General features: G+C 41.1%; 1 protein-coding gene across 2 annotated transcripts in view; it reads left to right on the top strand.

The window, feature by feature from the left end:
- rnf19b (ring finger protein 19B) overlaps positions 1-17,637 on the top strand; it is a 38,404-nt gene that overhangs the window by 1,902 nt on the left and 18,865 nt on the right. For both annotated transcript variants that reach the window (XM_034160575.1, XM_034160574.1), the window contains exon 2: positions 9,505-10,639. In XM_034160575.1, the coding sequence (XP_034016466.1) occupies positions 9,981-10,639 (659 nt within the window). In that variant the 5' untranslated portion in view covers positions 9,505-9,980. The remainder of the gene's footprint in view (positions 1-9,504; positions 10,640-17,637) is intronic.

The following is a 17,637-nucleotide window of genomic DNA, read 5'->3' as shown; positions in this document are numbered from 1 at the left end:
ACAATATTATTTTATTGAAATGTGTACTCTGAACTTAAGAGAATTAAAAAAAAACATTTTGTGGCCACTTAAAGTTCAAATAAACCAGACAAATGTCAGGCAATAAACGTGTGACTAATAGTTAATTAACTGGGAGTTTGTTTTAAAAAGCACCCCTACTACCTGAATAATTTATCAGGAAAACAGACAAACTTTGGTTTTAATGTTGGAAGTCCCTATTTGCAGCATATGACTAAATTGAACATTTTTGGTTTAATATCTTGGAAATGAACTCTTATGTGTTGAAAATTTATATTTCACTTTAAGAAAAGCTAATTTTCTGGCATAACTGACTAAGAGACTAACTGTTAAAAGGACAGAGAAGTTAACAATGATTTTAAAATCATTTGTTGCAACCATGTCCAGTTATATTTGGAAAACAAATCAGGTCAAGGCTTAATTATTTGATTTGAATTAATTATTTTCAGTTGTTTTATGATTGTTTATAAAATGTTACAAAACTGAAAAAAATTTAACCTCTTTAATATTCATACAGACTGAGATTTGACAAATTACTTTTTTTAAATCCATCCATCATGGAAAATCCAAATATATTCAGTGTAAAATATTCACAAAAAGATGACATGTTCATCTTTTAGAAGCTGTAATGACTTAATGTTTGCTGCTTTTCTTTGATGAATGATCTAAATTAATATTTGTCATTTTGAAATAGTTGGTAATTATTTATTTGTTGGTTAATCAATTGATGAACCCTTTCATTTTGTAGCTGTAATTAAAGTATTACATGAGAATGATACTTGTGCATATTCCACAAATCCAAACCGTGTATCACTTTAAATTATTATTATTATATTTTTTTTTAATCATAACCCAGATTTACCCCTAATTTGTAATGACATGTCCATGCCTTATAAGGGCTCGTTTGTGCAATCACACTCATCCTCATTCTTTAATGTTTTGTCAACTGTATTTGACACGAGAAGGTGCTAAAGCAGTAATTTCTACCTGTGATTCCAGGTGGCAGCAATGAATCACATCAGCTTCATTGATTTTATTTTCAGATTTGATCTGAATTTTATTGTTGATCTGCACTTCAGTGATTGATCAGGACCTAACCTTCATTTCTCTGCAATATGTTCTCCCTACACACCAACTTTCAAGTAACTGACATTTGTGTTTCTTGAGTTATTGAAGACAAACAATTCTCGACTCACTGACATATGACAATATGTACTCCAGTACATATTGGCCCTCTAAGCCCTGCCAGCACAGGGAACATCTTGCCCAGAAATTCTCAACTTTACAACAAAATTTTGTGGCAGTCTATCTGTTGTTATTTATTTAGGGCCTAATACTTTCCTTCTTCCAAACCTGAATTCACTGAACCAGCGTGCTGCAGTGAGGCGCGCCTCAGCGTGCACAGTGTGTGGTTGTGTGTGTCTGTCAGGTCTCAGAGCTCTGCTCTTTGTGACCATCCTGCCTGCAGGCTTTGTATTAAACATTCAACATGTCAGCGCTAAGGCTCCTGAACGCACCTCTAATTATAGAAGTTCCCAGGATGCTTTCCTCTGTGTCCACCTCCCATTGCTGTGGACTTTGAACACACCATGTAGGAATAGGACGTTAATGAGAAACAGAAAAATGTTCCATCTCTGCATTTATCAGTAAATTCGATTCATAGTCCAGTCAGTGAACAGAAAATAACCAAGGAGGCGTTCACTTTTTAGAAACCTCTTCTTAATAAAATATTTGCAATCCAGGCTCTGGGTGCTTTCCTCACCTTTGACCTTTTGAGTCATGTGTGAGAAATCTAGTCTTTCTTTAAAAAAGGAGGAAACAGGCTAGCTGTCTTGTCATCAGGTCCATAAGTATTTGGACAGTAAAGATTTTATAATTTTGTCTCAATAACCAAGTGTTCAAGAAGGAGACAAGTGAGGGAAGCCACCAAGACACCTATGAGATCTCTGAAACTGCATAGTGCAGTAATATATTGCATCACCAGTTAATACAGCTTCATGGTGGAGTGGCACAGAGGATTTTATTAAGAAATGTGAAATTTCAGCTTCACTTTGGCAAAAGACATGTGATACTTGAGCCTAGTTTTGAGCTATTTGTTAAAAGCAGTGTGGCAGGTTACCGAATGGGCAGTTTGGTTTTTTTTTTTTTTCTGCCTGTCATGGTGTCCTTTAAGGGACTGTGGTTGGACTGTGTCTGTGTGCCACAGAGATGCTGTCAAAAAATGGCACCTTTCTAAATAATTAATGCAAAAACTGAAATACGGCGGCGGTCCTGTGAAAGCAGCTGTGTGGGTAGAAGCTTCGGTGAAATCACTCAGAACCGTGTAGCTTAGCGGCGAGGTTGGTGCATCATGCTTTCTCCTGTAATGTGCCGTTCTGTCTGAATGACTCGACTTGGCTCTTCTGTTTACCACAACCCACCTGGACTTTAAGTTCAAATATTTATATAACAAGCACATCTGTGATAATTTTATTCAAAAAATTCTTTACAAGTGCACGTTTAAACAAAAACTTGAAAGATAAAGAGGTATTCGACATTACAACCAACAACCATCCAGCCGTTTTCCATATTCGCTTATTCCAGTTTGGGGGGGGGGCTGGAGCCTTAGATCAAACATAAGAACAGATTACACCAAATAAAAGACAAGACAACACATATGAGGTCTGTGGGAAAAGTATCCGACCTTATTATTTTTTTCAAAAACCATATGGATTTGAATCACGTGTGATTGCATCAGCCAAGCTTGAACCTTCGTGCGCATGCGTGAGTTTTTTCACGCCTGTCGGTTGCGTCATTCGCCTGTGAGCAGGCTTTGTGTGAGCACTGGTCCACCCCTCTCGTCGTTTTTTTATTGCGAATAAATGTCTGAATGATTTGGAGCTTTGCTGCATCAATTTTTTTCCAGAAACTGTGAGAGACCTCCAGGTGGACACCGTTCGAAACATTAATATGCCTTTCAGGGACGATTTTATGGGGATTAAACAGATTACGGAGTATTACTGCCGCTTTAAGGACGGCCACAACTGCTGAGAGCGCGGCGCGCTCCCAGCGTCGATCGACATGCTCAGACCCCGCTGAATCAACCAGATCATTTCCAATGTGAAGGCTTTGTTGATCCGGGAGGTCATCTGACTTTCATAAAAAGGCAGGAGACGTGGACATCTGCACTTTTTTGGCACATTCCACTGTTACAGGAGTTTTTTTCATGGAAAAAGAAGCGGATGAATGCGCCACCATGCTGCTCATGGCGCGGGACAAAACTACCTCGGTGTTGGTCTCACAGGACGGCTTTGAGATGGCTTTCAGACGGATTCCGGTTGCTTTCCAGTCGTGTGATTATCCGATTGTGATTGTGCATGAGCTGGACATGCCCCAACATGTCCCGTGAGGCTTCATCACGGCGTTGCTTTGCGCCGCGTCGCGGTGGAGCCGCTCCTCTTTCCATGACAAAAACTCCTGTAACAGTGGAATGTGCCGTTCATTTCTAAACTGGACGCTGTCTTGATGCAGTATGTCGTCTGAGTAGCACAGGAATTGTGAAAAGAAAGAAAAAAGAAATGAACGGCACATTCCACTGTTACAGGAGTTTTTGTCATGGAAAGAGGAGCATGGGTCCAGCATGGGCTGGATCAGGTGACCCTGAACCATCCCTTAGTTATGCTGCTATAGACTTAGACTGCTGGGGGGTTCCCATGATGCACTGAGTGTTTCTCTTTTTGCTCTGTATGCACCACTCTGCATTTAATCATAGTGATTGATCTCTGCTCCCTTCCACAGCATGTCTTTTTCCTGGTTCTCTCCCTCAGCCCCAACCAGTCCCAGCAGAAGACTGCCCCTCACTGAGCCTGGTTCTGCTGGATTGTTCTTCCTGTTAAAAGGGAGTTTTTCCTTCCCACTGTCGCCAAGTGCTTGCTCACAGGGGGTCGTTTTGACCGTTGGGGTTTTTCGTAATTATTGTATGGCCTTGCCTTACAATATAAAGCGCCTTGGGGCAACTGTTTGTTGTGATTTGGCGCTATATAAATAAAATTGATTTGAATTGATTTGATTATATATTTTCTGTTGTGTTTCTATTCAGGTTCTTTTTGTCTCTTTCTCTAAAATTGTATATAATAATCATTAGATTATTAATATATAAGCAAAAATAAATTTAAGGAATATTACAATTTGAAAACAAATGCACCCGAACGTGATGACGGCTGCAATTGCTAAATGCTAACTTTTAACATTGAAAATGCCATAGACATGCTAACGCGTTAGCATCGCTCCCGTTTTTAAGTTATAAAATACATTTATCAACTGTTTCAGAAGACCATAACAGGTCGGTTTAACATAGAAAAGGTAAATAATACTCACAGATGTATGCTCTTTAGGGTTTTAGCGGGGGAAAATTAAGCGAAAGAAAGAAATAAACGAAGCAATCGGCCGAAGCATTGCTTCAATCTGCGAACCACGCTTCGATTGGTTCAAGATTCAAAGCAAAGCCGCGCTGCAGAAAAGTTAAGGACCCGCTGCAGGGTCTGTAATCAATGTAGAGAAATGATCATTTTCCTGACAAACACCCGCCAAAACAACGGCCACTATGAAGGACCGATAACAGAATCGTTAAGCACAAAGTTTATTGATGTCGGTGGATCGAATCATTAACGATACCCGAAAGGAACCGGTTCTCGATACCCATCCCTAAAAACGACAAATTTAAAACGGGGAATGGACAGGTCAAAAACGACACATTTAAAACGGGGAATGGACAGGTCAAAAACGACACATTTAAAACGGGGAATGGACAGGTAAAAAACGACACATTTAAAATGGGGAATGAACAAGTCAAAATGGCACATTTAAACCGGGGAATGTACAGGTCAAAACAAATTTTCAGCAGCTACTTGCTTGCAGATTTAGTTCCTGAACTCAAATGGATCTCCAAAGGGTTTTGTCTTGCATTGCTGTCCATAGGTCTGCTGCCTCCAGTGCCGTGTCTTTCATTAAGATGTCCAAGTAGCTCAGCTTTGGTTTGCCAGGTGGCCTGTTTCCAAGTCTTGGTTTCCTGTGGATGATTTTTGAGTTCACACTCCTACTACAGCGCTCAACAAATATCTCAGGCCTCTGTCCCTGATTTTATCACTCAGTCTTTCAGGAAATCTGGTTGAAATGTTTGTACTATCATGAAGTCTATATAGTTTTGCAATGAATGCAGCTAAATTGGCAAAGCTGGTACTTTTATTTTGTTACTTTCTTTATGGGTTTTTTATATATAACTATGTATCGGTGCATGCAGTGTGCTGCTGGTTGCAGTTGGCTGGTTTTGACTTGCAAGGAGGGAACCAAAAACTGCTGTGGCACAGATTCAGCAGGCAGACTTGCTGGGAGCAGATCACCTGGAAAACCAGCCATCTGTCTTTGTGTCTCATGTCTGATAATTCTTACTAGTTTTGCAACTAACAGTTGTCTTCTTTATCAATTAATCATGTTTTGTAATTCATTGAATAATTGCTTCATAAAATGCCTGAGGACTGGAGAACTAAACTCCACTGTTGCATCTGCTATTTATCTGGACTATTATCAGTACTAACTATGAAGGAGGAAAAAATAATGATGAGATCAGCAGTGCACAGCGACACCATACCCATATTCCAAAGTACTGGGCACTGAGAGAGAATGTTACATGGGTTTTAAATGGTCAGGATCAATAAAAAGAATAAAGAAAGCTCTTATTTCCAAAAATTTGCCATTTTCACATGTATTAGCATGAGACTGGAAACTTGACCTTGACCTCTGACCTTGCTCATTAACTTATCCTAACCTAAGTCAAATAACATTTTCCCAATCACAGACCCATTGAACCTGCCAAGTTTGATCAAAATCAGATTTGTAATTCTAAAGATATTTTGTGAAAATACAAACAGTTGCATTCACCTCTGACAGCATGACTAAGCTGTACTTCTGCCAAACTACCACATGGTGTCATCACAAACAGGAGCCATAGGAGTTGGAACAATGTTCCTGTGTTCAAAAATACCCAATGATTGGATGAGTTTTTCTGCATGTTTATGGAACAGCTGAACCTGACTTTGATTTTATTTTAAGGCTTGATGTAGAAAACAGTGTGGAGAAAGAAAATGATTGAGAGATTTAAAAGGTCTGAAGGGCACGCCGTGATGGCAGCTTGCAGTCAGCTCTGAAACAAGAGAGAATGCAAAAGCAGGGTGGCAGTGCAGCCAGAGTGAGAGAAGAAGCAGGTTTTGTGTGTACTGAGCAGCAGTGGAGTAGGAGGACAAAGTGTTGAACCAAGTGTGTGCGTGTGGATAACAAATCCAGTCCAGATTGTGGAGTCCTTTCAGCCTGTTCAGGCCCATCTGCCAATTTACTCCTGCAGATTTATTTATCTGTCTGCCTGATGAGACCCTCAGCATCATTAATCAGCTGTCGGTGCACGTTTGGTACCACATAATGACTGTCGGAGAACCAAACCCACAGGTAAAGAAACACATGCTGATCCAGATCTGTTGTTTCAGCAGTACTTTAATATGAACAGTCAGTGGCTTAGAAAATACAAGTTGTCAAAAAAAATGCATGATAATTATAAATCATGGCATGATTTGAGCATGTGTGTCATCTCAGAAGTGTACAAGTTCACCAGAAAAATTTCACCAGAAATGGTGTGATTCTGCACTTGCTTTTAAGAATGTCCTGACCTGATGCCAACAGTCAGAATTGAGTTCCATCAAGTGTTTTTTTTTTTTTTGATGGACTAATCAGTGTCAGATATATTAAATATAATTCTCACAGAGCTCAATCTGCATTCCATTGCACTACATTTTGTAGTGGAATGAACTGTTACCATGCGATGCCTTCTGCTTGTTCATCAGCAGAGCCACAGTGCATGGATTAAAAGCATATTTGTGCTCTGCTTCACTTCAAATACACACACTCTGATTCTGATGGGCCCTGTGATAGATTGGTGTCCTGACCATGATATTTCTAAATCATTCATTCATATTCTATACCCGCTTACTCCAGTCAAGGGTCACGGGGTGCTGGAGTCTATCCCAAGAGTCACAGGGTGAGAGCTAGGGTTCGTCCTGTTCAGGGTAAACAGGATACCACATACATACAGACACATTCACACCTATGGTATGTTGAGAGTAACCAATCTGCATGTCTTTGGAAGTGGAAGGAAGCTGGAGGGAACCCATGCAATCACTGGGAGAACATACAAACTCCACAGAGAAATGACCAGACAGGAAGTGATCCCATGACCTTTGTGCTGTGAAGTAGCGGTGCTAACCACTATTCCACCATGCTGCCTGCATTTCTGACTGCTATTTATTTATTGTTTGGTGAATAAATTAGTTTTGGCAAAAAAATCAACACCATGTTCATTTGCTGCCAACATTCATGTTAAATGCCACAATTGTTTTTCAGTTCATTGAATAATTCCGATTATTATATGGCTGCGATGCTATGCGCACTCTGATTGGCTGATTACTGGTCCGATATTTTCCCATATCGGACAGGTTTCCATGGCAATCGGTCCGAAATGCGTATTTTCTTTACAAACCAAAAGCTAAAAACCCAATTAGAAAAAGTGTTGGAGCGGACCTTTAACTACAGTATCACACAACTGTAAACCCAAAACATCAACATGAAATTGTTTAACAATTTACCTCGGTCACACCCCGCACGTCCATTGATGAGAGAGGGAAAGATGACCAGGACTCAGTCCAGTTCTCAGATTGACCTCACCTTTAATACAGAGAATGAGCCAAAGCAACAATAACAGTCTCTGGGTTCCCGCTTGTTTGCCTTAGCAATCAGGCTCTGAGCAGAAACCCCGTCTATCTCTCCCTGAACCCATATATACTATCTGAGTTTCTGTCTAAACATTGCGTCACTACGCTAAGATGTTGTATTTATCTTGATTGGTCCACTTCTCGTCCTGCACGCAGTGCAGTCTTGTTTCTTCTTGTATCCCAGCGCTGATCATGACCTAAAAAGGAAATATCATACAACCCCCCCATCCTGATTGAGCTGCATGTGTCACCCCTGCCTCAATGAGAAAAACAACTTGACCTCGTCTCCTGATTGCCCAATAAGACAAACAAACTTGGCCTTGTCTCAGTTACATGAATCATCAGAAAAATAGAAAAACATGTTTTCATATCCCATCTCAGTACTGGTTTATCAGCACTTTTTAGCACGCAAAGGCACAGTGGTTTTATTCAGGTCACAATAGAAAGGCAAGCTAGCATAAGAAAAAGAAAATGTAACTAATAAAGAATAAAATCACCATAATATGTTTACAAAAGGAAGTCGGACATGAACGTAATCCATAAATATCTAAACAGCATCTGAAAAAACACACTGATTGAAACCATCTGTTAGCAAGTTCTTCATGGAGGTGAAGCGAACAAGTCGGACTACGAGCCATCAGCAGCTTTCATATTCCTGCGATGTTGTAAGTTTGCGTGTTATATAATAGCCATATGATAAACGAATAATTAACCTTACTTGCTTGGTCTGTATGGGGATATCAGACCTCCGTGTTTTTTGCACGTACTGACAACACGTCGGTCTGATATTTCCCCGTACAGACCTCACAGTCGTTTAATAATCCTTTAATCTTCATGCAGTTAAGTTTTGTATATTTGACAAAAAAGTGAATTCTTTCAGTTTCTGTCTTATTCACTCAGGTTCGTCATATCTAATATGTGCATGTTGATTTGGGACATTGGATGACCTTCCTGAAGCAACTTCATGTTACACTAGAATGGGCAGGGGTAGCCTTGAACCAGCAACCTTCTGTTCTGGAAACAAGCACACTAACTGCTTGGCGACCACATTGTGGATATGTAGCAACATCACAAAATTTATTCTAAAAACATGGCTTGTTCTGTTGAATGAATGAATGAACATCACCCGATTGCATAAATATGTGTCAAACTCAATCATGTCATAAACTTCAAGCCAACAAAATATTTTTTTTTTTCCTTAGTTGGTAAAAGTAAATGAGGTAATATGACTTTGATTTTATCATTTAGATTCAAATTGGTGATTTTTCTCATGACGCACATTTCCTGTTTCTGTTGACAGAGAACTTTAACAAATAAAAAGGTGTGTAATGATTGTGACCTAACACACTGTGATCAATGCACCTCTGCACTGTGTGTATTAATTTAGCTGTGTGCTTACATACGTGTCAGCGTCACAGAATGGGTTACCGTTTGCTTCACGCAGGCAGGGTCACCATGACAACAGCACGAGCAGCACACTTAAGAAGAGCTCCTGGTGCTCAGTGACGGAAACACTGATGGAGAGATGATGGACAGGTGGTTTGCTGCTCGTCTCCTGGTCTTCTGTATTTGTCAGAGCTTTTAAAGTTACTCTGACTTAATGGTCAACCTGAAGGAAGAAACGTGAGCGGCGGCGGCGGGGATGACTGAGCATGCTCTTTGTCTTAACTTCCTGCTCTCTTCTTCCTAACAGAAAACAGACTCGGAGACAGCGGAGCCGATCGAGAAGACGACAAACTCTGGAGAGGAACCTCACGTCCCACCCTGACCGTGGACCAGCTCTGTGGTGGACATCTATGTTTTTTTCTTCAGGACTGTCTTCAGTAGAAATCGACCTTATCTCTAAGTTTGTCTGACAGTCAAAGCCACCGTCATGTTTGACCGTGAAACCTTCCCAGGAGTTAAAAGATTTGATACTTTTGTTTCTTTGAACCTTTTTTCTGCCACGTTTCAGCCAAGCTCTGATCATTAAAGGGACTTTTTTTTTTCTAAGAGGAACTTGCGTCATCTTTTTGAATTTCTGTTTTGTCTTCTGTTATCACTCGCTGTCCATTCCTGATAAGGCTTTAGTTCTCACAAGAAGGGAAGAGAAGGGGAGTTCCAGTTTGACGACACTTACAGAACAGTGTCAGAGGAGAGAAACCACCACACTGCACCGCTGTTTTTAAAATGGGTTCAGAAAAGGACTCTGAGTCGCCACATTCCTCCGTGAGCGCTGTTCCAAACCCCAAGTGCCGTACGGCCAACAAGCGCCAGGGCCGCATCTCTTTTCACAGCCTTTTCCACAGCAAAAGAGGGTCCCAAGGGACCCGGGGCCCCAAAGGAGGAGCTGCGACGCCTTTATCTCAGCAGCTTCATCTTCAGCACAGTCAGACTCCACAGCAGCTTCTCTCTTCTGCCTTGACCGCAGCACCTGTTCCAGTCACTGCTGTACCTGCTGCTGCCACTGCACAGGATGTTTCCTCCAGCAGCCCCTCCAAACCCCTCTCTTCCAGCCAGCCGTCACTGGATGGAGCCCCCTCATCTGCAGAGGCCAACCTCCTGGAGTGCCCACTGTGCTTGGTACGCCAGCCCGCTGACCAGCTCCCTGAGCTGTTGGGATGCAGCCACCGCTCCTGCCTCTGCTGCCTGCGGCAGTACCTTCGCATCGAAATCACCGAGAGCCGGGTCCAGCTTAGCTGCCCCGAGTGCGCCGAGCGACTGGTTCCGCGGCAGGTGGCAGACATCTTGGATGATGCGGCTCTGCTGGAGAAGTATGAGGAGTTTTTGCTGAGGAGGTGCCTCGCCTCTGATCCAGACTGCCGATGGTGCCCTGCACCTGATTGTGGGTAAGATCTCCACCATGACCTTTGCACAACTGTCATCTTTGCTGCTAATCTTTGGTCTGATCCACAGCTGGATGTCTACCATGCAAGTTCACGTGATCAGAGCTTTATCGGTGAAATGTCAATAGGTTTAACTCCCTTAAATCCTATATAGGCCCTGGGGCCCTTTGGTCCTGGTGCTTGTCCTCAGATTCTGTACTGTGACGTGGATGAGCATAACGGTGAAAGTCAGTTTCATGGCTACATATAATCTGACCAAAGAGAACAGTAGTTGACCCTTAACAGAACTCTGAGGTATCCCATATGTCATAGTCAACAGTTCAGGCATCATTATGATGTACACATTTTTTGACAGAGGGCTGGACTCATCAGTAAAATTAGGACATATTAAGCCTAAAATGGAAAAAGTGATGGCAGTAACTTGTCATTTTTAAATGGAATTCCTGCTGTGATGACCAACTGAAGTGCTGACAGCTGGTTATCAGGTCAAACCCTTAAAAAAACATTATAGTGTTGTAAAAGGGCTCTTGGGTAACCATTTTTTGTCATTATCAGGCTTAACATCCTCTTTTTCTGTCTCTCTCTGACATTTAATCTGTTCCGATCTTATTTCCTCACTGGTTCTTTCCTCTTTATTTGCCTACATTTCAGAGGAACCTTATCTCCACAGATCTCTTTTTAGTTTATTGAGAAGGTCGAGGCAGGGCATCATGCTCTGTCAGAGCCCAGCTGAATGTCACAGTGGGAGGTAAGTGGGTTAGAGGTCTGTGAGTGCATCCTGTGGTCGGGTTAAAGGTAGATCGGCTCCAGATCAGTATGTGGAACAAATGAGGCGTTCGAGTGATTCACTGTGTTTGTGTTTATCTGTGTGTGGGACACAGAAATTCAGTGAAATGTTTCTGTGGTTTCATACAGGAATACTGGTCTCACTAAAGGGGAAGGCCGCAGTGTTTAATTTTTTTGGAGGGCGGAGGCAGGGGGTATTAAAGTGCCTTGATAGAGAGAGTGGCATCAACTCAGAACATGGTGCCATTTTGGGCCCAACTGTGCTGAACTATCGAATAATTCTTTAATGTTTTCAACATTTTTAAAAACCATTTAACCACATACAGCAACACATCCAGGTACAGGTACTATCAAAATACATATAAAAATAGTTAAGCTATCAAATTTACATAAATTTACAATTTATGATGATTTACTTAATTACAACCCCTGGCAATAATTATGGAATCACTGGCCTCGGAGGATGTTCATTCAGTTGTTTAATTTTGTAGAAAAAAAGCAGATCACAGACATGACACAAAACTAAAGTCATTTCAAATGGCAACTTTCTGGCTTTAAAAAACACTATAAGAAATCAGGAAAAATAATTGTGGCAGTCAGTAACAGTTACTTTTTTAGACCAAGCAGAGGGGAAAAAATATGGAATCACTCAATTCTGAAGAATAAATTATGGAATCACCCTGTAAATTTTCATCCCCAAAACTAACGCCTGCATCATATCAGATCTGCTTGTTAGTCTGCATCTAAAAAGGAGTGATCACACCTTGGAGAGCTGTTGCACCAAGTGGACTGACATGAATCATGGCTCCAACACGAGAGATGTCAATTGAAACAAAGGAGAGGATGATCAAACTCTTAAAAGAGGGTAAATCATCACGCAGTGTTGCAAAAGATGTTGGTTGTTCAGTCAGTTGTGTCTAAACTCTGGACCAAATACAAACAACATGGGAAGGTTGTTAAAGGCAAACATACTGGTAGACCAAGGAAGACATCAAAGTGTCAAGACAGAAAACTTAAAGCAGTATGTCTCAAAAATCGAAAATGCACAACAAAACAAATGAGGAACGAATGGGAGGAAACTGGAGTCAACGTCTGTGACCGAACTGTAAGAAACCGCCTAAAGGAAATGGGATTTACATACAGAAAAGCTAAACAAAAGCCATCATTAACACCTAAACAGAAAAAAACAAGGTTATAATGGGCTAAGGAAAAGTAATTGTGGACTGTGGATGACTGGATGAAAGTCATATTCAGTGATGAATCTCGAATCTGCATTGGGCAAGGTGATGATGCTGGAACGTTTGTTTGGTGCCGTTCCAATGAGATTTATAAAGATGACTGCCTGAAGAGAACATGTAAATTTCCACAGTCATTGATATGGGGCTGCATGTCAGGTAAAGGCACTGGGGAGATGGCTGTCATTACATCATCAATAAATGCACAAGTTTACGTTGATATTTTGGACACTTTTCTTATCCCATCAATTGAAAGGATGTTTGGGGATGATGAAATCATTTTTCAAGATGATAATGCGTCTTGCCATAGAGCAAAAACTGTGAAAACATTCCTTGCAAAAAGACACATAGGGTCAATGTCATGGCCTGTAAATAATCCGGATCTTAATCCAATTGAAAATCTTTGGTGGAAGTTGAAGAAAATGGTCCATGACAAGGCTCCAACCTGCAAAGCTGATCTGGCAACAGCAATCAGAGAAAATTGGAGCCAGATTGATGAAGAGTACTGTTTGTCACTCATTAAGTCCATGCCTCAGAGACTGCAAGCTGTTATAAAAGCCAGAGGTGGTGCAACAAAATACTAGTGATGTGTTGGAGCATTCTTTTGTTTTTCATGATTCCATAATTTTTTCCTCAGAATTGAGTGATTCCATATTTTTTTTTCCCTCTGCTTGGTCTAAAAAAGTAACCGTTACTGACTGCCACAATTTTTTTTCCTGATTTCTTATAGTGTTTCTTAAAGCCAGAAAGATGCCATTTGAAATGACTTTAGTTTTGTGTCATGTCTGTGATCTGCTTTTTTTCTACAAAATTAAACAACTGAATGAACATCCTCCGAGGCCGGTGATTCCATATTTTTTGCCAGGGGTTGTAATTTAAAGCCTGATTTATGCAGCTGCAGCTCTGTCACTCTGTGTCATGCAAAGATGTGCGTGACAGTTTTAAAGATCTCTTTCTCTGGATTATACTTTATTCTTGACTAATCTTGACAAGCTTTTCTTTCTACAATTATCACCTCCGCATCAAAGGTAAGCTGTACTTTTTCCTCTTTTATCGACTTTGTGCTGTAAATGTGCAGACTTTTCTGATCCATTTTTAATCAGCGTGCGCAGTGCAAATACAATTATAATATGATGGCAGATGGAGTAAAAGCAGAAAAGTGTCAAATCACAGCCTTCTGTGTATGATTTAACAGGTGCACGTCAGGCTTCAGGTCCCAGTTTGAGCACGGTTTGAAAAAAAAATTAAACTGACTTTTAATCACAGAAATGACTCCGGTCCCACTTTACTCAAATCGGCGAGTGTCAGCACTGAACTTTAATTTGTACCTCCTGTTACTGTGCATGTCCAGACTGCTCTGGGTTTTTAATGGAACTACATTGCGATGGATGCTACATTTTATCCGATGTGAGCGAAAATCCGAAAATCCATTATATGCTGTGTTTATTACATGGAAAACAATACAAAAACTTTGTTTTGTTTGTTTTTTTTTTATGGTCTGGTGACCGAATATCTGGTTTATACGTTGACGGTTTAGGTGAGTTTTACTGTACATGGAACTGAACAATAAATTTACTTCTCAAAGCTTTGATGATGAATTCGCTTCCATTCCACACGGCTGACTTTATTTTCCCAAATTTTTCTTCTGTTTAGATCGGAAGGGAATCTGTACATCTTGAAGCCCTTGCTGTGTCTACTTTTTTATTTATTGACGGGTTGCTGTGCATTTGGATGAACAGCAACCCATCAATAAATAAATAAAATAGTGGGATTTCCATGCAGACAGATTAACAGTGAATGTTATTTTGAACCCAAGATAGCACCATGAGTCACATGACCGTTCTTTCCGTCTCGTCACGCCGCCGCTCTCTCAATTAAGGCACACTAGGGGGTATTTTATAACCGTTCAATGTGGGGTTGACCAAATTACTGACAATGACTATATGACACCAAATTTTGCACACTGTACCTTTTAGATTTGACCTGAGTTAAAACCAATTTAGAGTTCCTTCAGTGGATTTTAAAAGGAAGGAAAAAAGTTCCAGTCGCAAAAACATTCAAAAGTTCAAATGATTATAAACAGTCGGACTGAACAGGAGCCAATTGGTGTGCTTTATTCACACATAAAAGGAAAATGTGTTTGTTTTAGTCAGTAGAGGAGGACTGGTGACCTCCTCAACAGGACCATGTTCTCTCTGAGTCAAACTGTTTTTTGTGTGTGTGTGTGTGTGTGTGTGTGTGTACACACTCACTAGTCACTTTATTAGGTACACCTTGCTAGCACCTTGTTGGACCCCTTAAGCAACCTTGACACTTGTGTGAATTTGGTCCCCGCACTGACATCTTGGGACCTTGACACTTGCGTGAATTTGGTCCCCGCACTGACATCTTGGGTGCCAGTGAGTTAACATGTTGTAAACTGTGTGAGGCTGCGTGCCAGTGTGCAAAGAATATTTTGAAATGTTCAAAATTTCTGGCATGCATACATTTCGTGCCACTTTCGTGAATATTGCATAACCTGTTCGCAAACACTGCATGTCATTGCGAGCAGGGCCTCGCACAGTTTGCACGCGGTTTACAACAAGTTTCCTCAGTGGCACTTAAGATTGCATGCCAGTGGATCAAATTCATGCAAGTGTCAAGGTGTCTTTGCTTCTTCATGGCATAGATTAAAGGAGGTGTTGGAAACATTCCTCAGAGATGTTGGTCCATATTGACGGCATCACGTGGTCACCCATTCAGCCAGTCTGTCCATTCTCCTCTGACCTCTGATATCAACAAGGCATTTTTGCCCACACAACTGCCGCTCACTGAATATCTTCTTTTCGTACCATTTGCCATAAACCCTAGCGATGGTTCTGTGTGAGAATCCCAGTAAATCAGCAATTTCTGAAATACTCAGACCAGTCTGTCAGGCACCAACAAGCACGCCACGTTCAGTCACATAAACAAACCCCTTTCTTCTCCATTCTGCTTATTCTGAACTTTAGCAAGTCGTCTTCATGCTGTCATGTGATTGTCTGATTAGCAGTTGGTGTTAAGAAGTAGTTGAACAGGTGTACCTAATAAAGTGGCCTGCATGTTTATCTATGTGTATGTATATGTAATGTGTGTGTGTCATTCAGGCAAATCTATCGATTGTGAAATCTACCTGATTTTAGCTCTAATCGGCTGTCGTCCAATGAGGTCTTGACCTGTGTGACTGACAGGCTTGTTGTTCAATAAGACTGGAGTGTGTGTTGCCTGTCTGTCAGTTGCTGTGGAGACTAGTGATGAGGGAGTGTTGCCGGGGTAACAGGAGTTAATTAAAGGGATCGAGGCGTGCTGAGTGGACGTGCACTTGGTGCGTCCGTCCTGCGCGCTGGCTGATGGGTTTGGACGGCTGTGAGAGTTAATGTGCGTTCAGTGTTAAATCATTGTGCCATGAAGCTTGGTCCGCGGTGTGTACGTGCTGTTAGATTGTGTTTGCAGTCTCAGCAGGATTCCCAGGTGGTTAAAGACACCCACAGGACTGCTTCCTGTAAACACACAGTCAGCCCTCATAAACTCCTCCTCTGACTCACTCCAGCTCACATTTACAGCCCGTCTGATGATGTCACGTACCGCCTGTGCGTTCTTTGTCTGCTTTCACTTTCTCCATTTGCCTTCTTGGAAATGTCAGGTTTCGCATCGGTCTCAGTGTACCGTGGATTGGACTCCCTCAGTCATGTGACATCTCTGAGGGGAACAAAATGACCGTTTTGCTGGAGCTGACTGAATCAGTGTTGGCAAGTGAAGCTAACGTGATGTAGAGAATTTGGGAATTTCACAGAATTGGAGACAAATCTAAATTTGCGTAGATGTCTGTCAAACTGTCTCTGTCTCTCTCGCTCCCCAAAAACTTTGTTTAAAATCCTCAGACTACTTTTTCCACCCGTCTTGTTCAGAAGCAGAGGGGCTCTGGAGGTAACAGTGTGTATTCAGCTATTTAAACCCAGTGGAAAACCCAGTCATAACTGTTTTAATATGACTTTAAAGCACCTTAACTTACATGTAAATGTGGTTGTGATTCAACAAGCTACATTTTGCACGCGTGCGCTTTGAGACCGACGCCGTGCTTGAAGCTTGATGGCAAACTGCTGCAGAAATGCCAGAACGTGTCTTTTCTTGTCCTGATGACAGCAAACCTTACACTCCCCTGATATTTGTTAATTCTGTGTTTCCTGAAAACAAGGCGTGCTTCACCAGGCGGTAATGAGGAGCGCGTCGTGGCCAAATGGCATGTTCTGTTCACTTTGATACGTTGTCCTCTGAAAAAACCCGATAAGTTAATCCAACTTGAACATTGATGGTTAAGAAACATTTCAGTTAACTTAAATGGTTTAACCATTAAAACATTTAAAGTTGAATACACCTGGTTAATTTGTGTTAAGTCAACTTAAAGTAGGATTTAGTGTCACCTAGTGGTGAGTTTGCTGGTTATGTCATCACCAGGCACAAGTTTGTTTCTCTTAATGTTCTTCCGTCTTTGGTGAGGGGTGTGCGTGCTTGTTTGCCTTTGGTTATGATAAACAATATGTATGATCCTTCACAAAAAATTACAGCAGTCACATTTGTGAGCTTGCACTAACAACCAGTTGGTGTTTTGGGGAGAGAAAGGAAGGTGAGCAAAAAAATAATAATTTATTTTCACAGCCATACAGACTTGCAGACTTATCACAGGAGTCATGCACAGCAAGACAGTTTTGAAACAAACTAATTCTGGACAAGTTATTGAAATTAACTTCACCTCTGTCATTTTACAAAGTAAAAATATCAGCTATATGTTTTAGTTTTAAAGTAATGCACTAATTTTGAAGGTTTTAGCATTTTACAGAACACATGCTGAAAAGCATTATGGGAAAATTAGTTTCCTGTCATCTGTGGTTGGTATATGTTAAAAAAAACACACACAAAAGTTACTCTAATGTGTGTGTTGGTTTTTACAAATAAATCTGTATT

This window comes from Thalassophryne amazonica, chromosome 20 (assembly GCF_902500255.1).
Source record: "Thalassophryne amazonica chromosome 20, fThaAma1.1, whole genome shotgun sequence".
NCBI lineage: Eukaryota > Metazoa > Chordata > Actinopteri > Batrachoidiformes > Batrachoididae > Thalassophryne > Thalassophryne amazonica.
Note: the sequence above shows the minus strand (reverse complement) of the source record. Positions and strands in the feature narration are given on the sequence as shown.